Consider the following 10,125-nt stretch of genomic DNA (forward strand, 5'->3'; position numbering starts at 1 on the left):
GTGGATAGGCGAAGATGTGGAATTTCCAAGCCTTATTGGATGCTGCTGGTGTCACTCTGGTGGGGGGCTGGGCCCCCAGCGGCGAGGGCCGCCCTTCTCGGACGGTGATTGGACTTCCCTATGTAGACCCGGACTGGGATTGGTGCGAAGAGGCCAGAGCCTCCGGGCACCTTGGGCCGCGGTGTTGGGGAGGCGGCGGTCACCGAGAAGCCCGCGGGACTCGCAGCTCCCATGCCCGCCGTGTGCGGTCCGCGCAGGGCCGGTCGAGGGAAGGAGGAGGAGCCCCCCCCCCCACCTCATCACGCAGAGGCGGGGGAGGCGCTTGTCGCGTGTCGGGCGCGGGGCCAGTAGGGCGGGCGGCGGGAGGGGGGTGGTAGTGGAGGGAGTGAGAGGCGCGGGGGTCCGGGAATTGGCGGCGGCAAGACCAGCTCAAGACCAGACCTGGAAGCGCTTCCGGGGAGGAGGACTTGGGGGGCACCGGAGGGCGTGGGCGCGTCTGGTATGGGATGCCGTGGAAAGGAGGGGGCCCTCCTAAGTAGATCTGCGGGTGGTTCCTTTGACGACTCCTCTTCTACCATTTTGCCCTGTGAATTGCCGAAGAGAGAGTCCCCATGGTCTCTGTTCAAATTCTGGGAACTTTCTCTTTGGGTGGGCTTAACCACCTACTACTTCATTATAGAGCTCTCCACCGCCTTTTCTGATACTGGGCACAAACGTGGGGATTATGTCAGAAAAGAGGAAGCCGCTGCTGGGTTTCCTAGGCAAACTCCCCAGGGGGACCGCATTGGGGAACTCAGGCAAGACTCACTGCCCTCTGTGCATGGGGCTTTTCAAAGCCCCCAGGCTCTTGCCTTGTTTGCACACAGTTTGCACCACGTGCCTGGAGCAGCTGGAACCCTTCTCAGTAGTGGACCTCAGAGGGGGAGACTCTGACACAAGCTCTGAGGGGTCAATATTCCAGGAACTCAAGCCACCCAGTCTGCAGCCACAGATCGGCATCCTCTGTCCGGTATGTGATGCTCAGGTGGACCTGCCCATGGGTGGAGTGAAGGCTTTAACCATAGACCACCTGGCCATGAATGATGTGATGCTGGAGAGTCTTCATGGGGAAGGCCAGGGCCTGGTGTGCGACCTGTGCAGCGACAGAGAGGTGGAGAAGAGATGTCAGACCTGCAAAGCCAATCTCTGCCACTTCTGCTGCCAGGCTCATAGGTAAAGATGGGATACCCCACCCCCCCACCCCCCAGGTGTGGCTTAAGAGCAGAATACAAAGAGGTATCAAGCCAGAAATCCCCCAGAGCAGATGGGATGGAAAGCTCGCTCAAATGCCGTGTAAGGTCAGAGAGCAGTATACGCTGTCATAAATACTCTGGAATGGTAGTTAACTCCTGCAGTCTTACATAATACATCTCAGAATAATAGAAGCAAAGGTTTGCATAGTCCTTTTCAGTTTGCAAAGCACAGTTGCAGTTTCCTTGGATCATCAATCGTTTGTATGGTGAATAATTGTAGTGGGTGCTGGATAAACAGAGAAGAATGCACAGCCCCTGGCCTTGATCACATTTGATGCCTTGCAACTCTTATAGAAAAGCAGGCGCTGTTTTCCCTCCCATTTATTATTTGGGGAAACTGAAGCTCAGCAAAATGTGATTTGCCAAGGCACCACAGCCAGTAAGTAGCATATAACAGAATCCAGTTTTTAAATCCAGGTCTTCTGACCACATTCTGTGCTCTTTCTAGTAATCCGTGCTGCCTTCCCAGTATAAGGGCTATTTGGCTGTACCCCATCACAGCCTTGCCTTGGACCCTAGAGTGACTCTGGAGCTTGGGAGGTGGACTTATCATCGGGGTGCAGATTTTTGTCCTTTATGGCATTTGGTGAACAGCTGGTCACATGAATCACTCTCTGTCCCTTCTCCACCCCCACCCCCATTCCAGGACATCAGATTATAAAATAGCCAAGATTTTAGGATTATCTTAAAATAGTTTTTGAATTCTGCCTTCCATTTGTTTTCTGGTCTCACCAACAGAACAAGTTAGTAATCTTCAGTCTTTCTATTTTTAACTTGTAATTATGACTGCCTTGCTACCAGCTACATGGCTGACCCTGTTTTCTCCATAGCCACTCTTCTGGTGCCAGAATAGTCATGCGAGCTTCGAGTTGCTATCATGCTACCGGGGCATCTTCCCACAGTCATCGGGTTTCCTGGGGATTCTCCTAAATCTCTAGAGGGTCACCGGAAAGGGGAATTAAAAAAGAACTGTGAAGACTGACCATTGATTTCAGTCTTTCTAATAATGCCAGTGACTTGGGGAAAATTCTAGCATGCTGCTTTGGGTGATGCAGGCACTGGCCAAAGGAAATGCTTTACCAAAATCTCAAGTGAAAGTGGAGGGAGACTCTGTCGGGGCCAGCTGGACACTTTAATTGCTGGGTCTTCTTGCTGTGCCACGTGGCACAGTTTCTGTCTCTTGGTGCTGGGTTCCCACCATGCTCTCACCTCTAGCTTGCTGAAGTAGGCCATGGCTCTTGTCTCAGCTTGCCAAATTAATGCTTCAGAGAAAGTTCCAGGCCATAGGCTTTAGTGTTGCAACCTTTGGCAAAGTCCTGTCCCAGGTCAGAGAGCCATAGTCTACTATCATTTTATTCAACATAGTAGCCTTTTTTGAATAGGTGTTATTATTTCCTCCCCGCGCAGATGAGGAGGAACTGGAATCAGAGGATTACATGGTTAAGTAAGAGGTCAGAGCAAGGGACTGAACTCTAATCTGTTTGACTTCCAAGCCATGCTCTGAAAACTGCCAGACTTGCCCAGCAGAACCGGCCCCTAATTGCCTGTCCCTGACTCTGTCCCTGACTCTGTCCCTAGGCGGCAGAAGAAAACAACTTACCATACGATGGTGGACCTAAAAGACTTGAAAGGTTACAGCAGGATCGGAAAGCCCATTTTGTGTCCTGCGCACCCCGCAGAGGAGCTGAGGCTGTTCTGTGAGCTCTGCGACCGGCCCGTGTGTCGGGACTGCGTGGTGGGGGAACACCGGGAGCACCCCTATGACTTCACGAGCAATGTTATCCACAAGCATGGGGACTCTGTGCGGGAACTCCTGAAAGGCACCCAGCCCCACGTGGAGGCGCTGGAGGAAGCCCTCCTACAGATCAAAGGGGTGAACACTGCCCTCCAGGAGCGGGTGGAGGCCGTGGCTGCCGACGTGCGAACGTTCTCTGAAGGCTACATCAAGGCCATCGAGGAGCACCGGGACAAGCTGCTGAAGCAGCTGGAAGACATACGGGTCCAGAAGGAGAACTCCCTGCAGCTGCAGAAAGCCCAGCTGGAGCAGCTGCTGGCAGACATGCGGACCGGCGTGGAGTTCACGGAGCACCTGCTGACCAGTGGCTCAGACTTGGAGATCCTCATCACCAAGGGGGTGGTAGTCGAACGGCTCACAAAGCTGAACAAAGTCGAATACAGTGTCCATCCTGGAGTGAACGATAAGATATGCTTCTCTCCTCAGCAGAAAGCAGGCCGGTGCCGTGGCTACGAAGTTTATGGGGCCATCAATACCAAAGAGGTCGATCCGAGCAAATGTGTCCTTCAAGGAGAAGGTAGGAAGGCATTTCCCGCTGGCCTGGAGAGGGCGGTGGGCGAGGACATGGTGTTTAAGGAGGTGTGGCTTTTTCAGCTGGGGCCCTCATCCAGCTAGGAAGAGTTTCCTACCAGCCAGTTTACTGAGGGCGAGACCATAGTGATAGAAAGGACAGTGACCCCCCCCCCTTCCTCGCCCTTTCTTTCTGTTTCATTCTGGCCAGGGTACAGTTAGTATCCCAGACAGCAGTGAGGCGTGACCCTTTTCCAGTTGAGCGAAGCAGTTACTAGCAAGGACCTCCAGGACCATGCTGTTTCTTTTCTTTCTTTCTTTCTTTTTTTTTTTTTTAAAGATTTTTCTTTATTCAAGAGACAAGGATCACAAGTAGGCAGAGAGGCAGGCAGAGAGGGGGAAGCAGGCTCCCCGCCGTGCAGAGCGCCTGATGCAGGGCTCGATCCCAGAACCCCCAGACCGTGACCTGAGCCGAAGGCAGAGGCTCAACCCACTGAGCCACCCAGGCGCCCCGAGCATGCTGTTTCTATCAGATGGTAGAGCAGAGATAGTGCCCAAAGACGGTAACAGGATAGGCCGGGGTGAAGTCCTGCCTGCCTACAGAGGAGCATGGCAGGGCCGCAGGGGGCTTGGATCATTCCAAAGAGTTTCAGAGGAATGAGGAAGACAAGGTTGGAGCATACTTTCATCTGTGCCCTTCTTGGTTTATGTAAGCCACATCTTGACATTTGAAAGATTATGGTAGGCATTTCATTTGGTAGAGGGAGAAATAATTTCCTTTGACTCTCCTGTCCTGAAAGGACCCTTCTGTTCCTAAAAGCAGTTATTCAAACACAGATATGTCGGAGATCGGTCCTGATGGGCAGACTGGACCATGGATGCAGCCTGACTCTGGCACGGGAATTCTTAACCTTTTGGAGGTCTTAGGTCCCTTCGAGAATGATCTCTCCCCAAGAAACATCCACTAATTTGGGCACCCCGCTTCAGGAGATTCTTTGACCCCTCATAAGCCTCTGCAGAGACCACATGGTAGTTTATGAGCCCCTCGTTAAGAAGCCCTGTTGCAACTGCTGGGCCGGAAGCTGCACCTAGTGACTATTTTCCCAGCAGCTTGGCCCAAGTGCTGAAGAGGCCAAGCCGATCAGCTGTACCCCCCGACCAACTCAAGCATGATCTGCAGCTCGGACGGGATAGCTTTGGGCTTACAAGCTTCCCTCACAGGATCTAGAGGTTTTCTGCTCTGACTACAGAGGACCATCCCAAGTCTTTTCAAAGCTCCCTTAGGGCTGCAGTTAAGGTTCAGGATCCTGGGTGATCCAAGAGCAGCAACTGGCTGAGAGACAACCAGGCTTGCCAGGAGGGACTCCCAAGAGGTATGCTCTGGGGGCCGGAGCGGGAAGGGAAAAGAAAGGGAGCAGGGTGATTACGATAAACAGGAAGCAGGACCTTTTGTTCTAAAGAGAAGAAGGAAGATGGTGTCTGCTCCGCAGAGGCAGGCACCCCGTCTGGCCTTTCAGGTGAGGACTGAGTGTTTGATCTTCCGCAGATCTCCACCGAGCCCGGGAGAAACAGACAGCCTCTTTCACTCTGCTGTGTAAGGATGCAGCTGGAGAGAGCATGGGTCGGGGAGGAGACAGCGTGCAAGTCGCGGTCATCCCTAAAGATAAGAAAGACAGGTGTGTATTACACAGCCAGGTGTCAAGGGTAATAAGCAGTGACGAAACTGGACACTTAAGGCCCCTTTGTAGTTGGGGAGGTGTGCCTGCAGTAGTTACATCCAACTCCCCCTTCCGTGCCCCCCAGATGCTATTAAAATACGTGATATGACCAGGTGGAGCAGACGTGTTTTCTTCTGCGGGTTTTATGCCAGTGCTCCACTCTCTCCCAAAAGTCTGCTCCCTGAAAAATACTCTTATGTTGGACCCAACGGGCCCCTTCTCAAAGTTCAGCCCCACTCTGCTACTCCATTGGGCTGGGAGTATATGCGTGTGTCTCCTGGAATCAGAGGAGGGAGTCCAGCAAGTCCATTAAAGAGAACACAGTGATGCTTTCATGGAATTCCTCTGTACATCAGATTAAAGCAGCATTTATATTGCTTCCTTCCTGTTGTGAAACTAGTTTTTGAGACCAGTGGAAGGGGCGTCCTGTTTGGGGGACATTTCAGATGAATGTGGGGCAGAATGGTGTAGGGCTCGCACCTCAAGTGGCAGGCGGCTGCAGCAGGCCTGTGAGAGTGAGTGGTTTTTTGAACCCCGTCTGCATTCAGTCCGGTCAGAGCGCTGGTGCGAGATAACAAGGACGGGACATACTACGTCTCCTATACCCCCAAGGAGCCGGGTGTCTATACCGTGGTGGTCTGCATCAAGGAGCAGCATGTGCAGGTGAGTAGGACCTATGCCTGGCCCTGGCCTCCTTTCTCCCTGCTTCCTCTGGCTTCTACCATCTCAGGTTGTGGAGACATGACGTGGGGGATCAGCTGTGTGGAGGGATTGCATGGGATCCTCTTTCTTCCTTCTCTTCACTTGAGAAATGACGTAGATTTCGCTGGTGACCGTAAGAACTCTGTGCCTATTCCTCCTCCTGGCTGTTGAGCTTGTATTTTGTCATTCTTCCCGTTGGAAAATTCTTTTTTTTTTTTTAACAATTTTTTTTTTTTTAAGATTTTATTTATTTATTTGACAGAGAGATTACAAGTAGGCAGAGAGGCAGGCAGAGAGAGAGGAAGGGAAGCAGGCTCCCTGCTGAGCAGAGAGCCCGATGTGGGACTCGATCCCAGGACCCTGAGATCATGACCTGAGCCGAAGGCAGAGGCTTAACCCACTGAGCCACCCAGGCGCCCCCGGTTGGAAAATTCTTAATTTGGGAAAGATACCTTCATCCCAGGGGGCATTCTGCCAGGGGACAAGCATACCCATTCAAGTGATAGCCTTTAGCTCAGGATTGTTCAGACTGTAACCAGACAGACTGGAACGTACTGGAACACAACTGTGGAGACTTGTGCCCTCTCCCCTCAACTGACCAGTCGTCTCTCTGCATGACCATCTACCCTCGTAACTCTTTCGCCTATTTCCGTATGTGCTCGGCTCTTACCACCTCCTCAGACAAGGATGACACTTTCTGGTCTAGAGATTGTGAATTTTTTAAAATTGGGCCATACTCAGCAGGTCCAACAGAATCCCTAGTACTCATAGGTTTTCCCCAACCGGAAAGCAGCACTGACAGGGACGATGAAATATCATAGTGTCATGACGTGTTGGGCTTGTGGTGTGTGCAGGAAGGGCGGGGAAGACTCCTGTGCAGCAGCCATTGCCGCCCATCTAACTACATTGGCCGGAGTGGGCTACTTGGCTCTGCCTACATTCTTAAGCCTTTGTTCCAGGCTGTTCAGGCCTAGGGATCATTATGCAGTTGGACTAAGGAACAAACGTGCTGATGTACACAGTCCCTATAGAGCTAAACCAGAACTTGAACCCATTTCCTTGAACTCCAAGGTGTTTTTAAAATGGATCGTAAATTCTTGAAAGGAGGAGAGATGGAACACTTGAAAGGCTTTTGAGGTACCAGATTCTGAGTTTTGTGCTTCTGCAGACAGCATGCTTCTCAGCCAGAGAAAGGCCTATGAGCTCCCTTCTTAGCTACTGATTGTCTAACACAGGACAGAAAGTGGAGAATGGAAGTTGTCCTGGAAGGAGAGGGGCAGGTGGGAGAGTTTTGAGTTTGAGGATTATTGAGCTCTTCACCTTTCTGCCTGTGTCCTCACTGAATGAGACTAGGTGGATGGGGAAACAAATGTCCAGGATGGACGGGAGGGAGGAAGGGAGTGAAGCTCAGTGTGTGAGAGGAGCAGGTGTGTGACAAGGCATTGGAGAGAGGATTATGGGAACGGCGTAGCCTTGTGGTTGTGGCATTCTACTAACGAGCCCCAAGACTCCCCTAGACTGGAGAAGATGGTGACACCAGTGACACAAAACACAGCTTTTTGGGCACCTGGGTGGCTCAGGTCGTTGAGCGACTGCCTTCGGCTCAGGTAATGATCCCGGACATCCAGGATCAAGTCCTGCATCGGGCTCCCAGCTCCTTTGGGAGTCTGCTTCTCCCTCCGACCTTCTCCTCTCTCCTGCTCTCTCTCACTCCACTCTCAAATAAATAAATAAAATCTTTAAAAAAAAAAAAAAAAACAAACACAGCTTTTTAAAAAATTTATAAATTATATTTATTTATATGGGCTTATTCATGTATCAGGTGGGCTCCATGCTAGAGGGGCCGCACAGAGCCCTTGGCTCTCATGCCTTTGTACATGGCATCACACAGCTTAAGCACCCAGCCGGTCACTGGTCCCTCATCCGTTTCCCTCCTGCTGTCCTCAACTCTCCAGGGCCATGCCCTGTGACTGACCCTGCATTTAAGCAAATGGATGCTCAGCACATCCCTGTTGACTCGTGCTGTTCTTTGCTCTTGGCCTCAACTTTGAAGGGCTCACCGTTCACCGTGACCGTGAGGAAAAGGCACCGTCCACACCCGGGTGTGTTTCATTGCTGCACGTTCTGCTCCAGCGGAGGCCAGAAGACAGCTCGCTGTGCCTGTGGAGGCACCATGCCAGGTGAGGAGGAACACTCTCGAAAGTCTCGCGGCAGTGCGGGGTCAACTACTACACAGCCACTGGGTTTAGGAGACTCAGACTTAGGCTCTCTTGCTAGGAATATAATCCATGCATATCAATACACCACAGTTCTAAAAGTTCGCTTAAAGCTTCTCTGTTCTGAAAAGTGAAATAATAAGCTTTAAAGTTCTGAGTTCTTGCAGTTCTGATCTAGTTCACCAGTCTTAGGAGCCCTGTGCTTCTCCCCGGGATGTTCGATTTCCGTCTATACCCTTTCCAGCAGCCTGGCAGTGTAAAAAAAAAATCTAAACCCACTCTGCTTAGAAATGCCAAGCAAGTCAAGGATGGGAAAGTGGGTGATTACATCATTTGACCAGGTCTGGCTCTTTTCTTAGGGGAAGGAGGGTCGACTCAGGCAAGAGACCTTTCCTTTTTTTTTTTTTTTAATTTTTTTTTTTTTTAATGATTTTATTTGTTTATTTGACAAACACAGTGAGAAAGAGAACACAAGCAGGGGGAGTGGGAGAGGGAGAAGCAAGCTTCCCGCTGAGAGGGAGCCCAACTTGAGGCTCAATCCCAGGACCCTGAGATCATGACCTGAGCTGAAGGCAGACCCTTAATGATTGAGCCACCCAGGCGCCCCTCTAATTTTTTGTGTAGCCCAACACAGGGCTTGAACTCAGGACCCTGAGATCAAGACCTGAGCTAAGATCAAGAGTTGGATGCTTAACCGACTGAGCCACCGAGGCGCCCCCCTAATTATTTTTTAAATAGTATCCTATTGTGTCCTTACTTTGGTAGTGGGCCTTAAGATAGGCTCATGCACCCTTTTGCATAAACACTTTAGGAACTATCTTCTTTATTTCAGCCACTCTTCCCATGTCTTTCATTTCAATTACTTTACAGCTAAACCGGTTCATCTCGAGTTAGCAGGATGTTAAAACTATGCTCTCAGAACTTCAGCAAACCTTAATTGATGCGCTATCTTCAGTCCTCAGGAGGCCTCCTCCTAGACAAGGCGCCAGACAGCTTGTTTCTCTTGCCGAGTTTTTATTACATGTTTTCACACCCATGAGTCCACGTGTTGCCAGAAACATTAAGTTTCCACGGAAAACTGCTGGACTTTATTCTTAATGGTTGTCTTCTGTCTCCTCTTGGTACCGCACAGGTGGGTACCTAGGCTGCGGCCACGGACACAAAGGCCACCCAGGGCGCCCGCACTGGTCATGCTGTGGGAAGTTTGCCGAGAAGTCAGAATGCACGTGGATGGGTGGCCAGAACGCACCGAGGAGTCTACTCAGGACCGTGGCACTCTGACGCCTTCCTGAGCACGTGGTCGACCCGTTAGCTGCAGTCAGCACAACTTACAATTACCAGAGGACCCCAGACCTTGATTAATTCTGAAGAAACGGATAGAATTAAAAACAAAGTGCCTTATCTTACACTCTCGAGTTCCAGTCCTTTCTTGTGAGTCACTCGCTGATGGTATGTACGGACGGTTGAGCACCAGAGACCACGCTTCTCTCTTCGTGATGGTCGGCGGTGTTCATTCTACACCGAGGCCCCTTCTCTCGCGCAGGAATGGAGCACTCTATCCTGTTGGAATTTTGCGATCATGCAGGGCGTCTAGTTCCTAACTTTTAGATATGTAACTCGTTTATTTCTCCCAGAGCCACATGTTTCCTGTTTCCCTCAAAGAATTAAGACTGCCTTTCATTGTATCTACTTTTTCCTAGCACACTTTAAATGATTCATAATGGGATCTTGCCATTGGGGTGGAGGTTCCCGGCTTCACCCCAGGCCACGTCCATCTCATACTCTTCAGGCTAGGTTAGTATTTAATCAAGGGCAAACAAGCAGAAAGTAAATAAAGGGAAACAGTGTGAAATACCACCTCAGAAATTGGCTACGGTTCTACTCTTGCCAGG

The 10,125-nt window shown here is 50.9% G+C and overlaps 1 protein-coding gene across 1 annotated transcript; it reads left to right on the forward strand.

Moving 5' to 3' along the window:
• The first annotated feature begins 132 nt into the window (after positions 1–132).
• On the forward strand, positions 133–9,641 carry TRIM45 (tripartite motif containing 45). The gene is made up of 6 exons (XM_004771065.3): positions 133–1,212; positions 2,871–3,604; positions 5,144–5,273; positions 5,864–5,978; positions 8,071–8,197; positions 9,366–9,641. The coding sequence occupies exons 1-6, from the start codon at positions 725–727 to the stop codon at positions 9,512–9,514; spliced, it is 1,743 nt and encodes a 580-aa protein (XP_004771122.1). The 5' UTR covers positions 133–724; the 3' UTR covers positions 9,515–9,641.
• Positions 9,642–10,125: the final 484 nt, after the last annotated feature.

The sequence above is a fragment of the Mustela putorius genome, unplaced genomic scaffold (assembly GCF_011764305.1).
Source record: "Mustela putorius furo isolate JIRA1106 unplaced genomic scaffold, ASM1176430v1.1 tig00000585_pilon_pilon_pilon, whole genome shotgun sequence".
Lineage (NCBI taxonomy): Eukaryota > Metazoa > Chordata > Mammalia > Carnivora > Mustelidae > Mustela > Mustela putorius.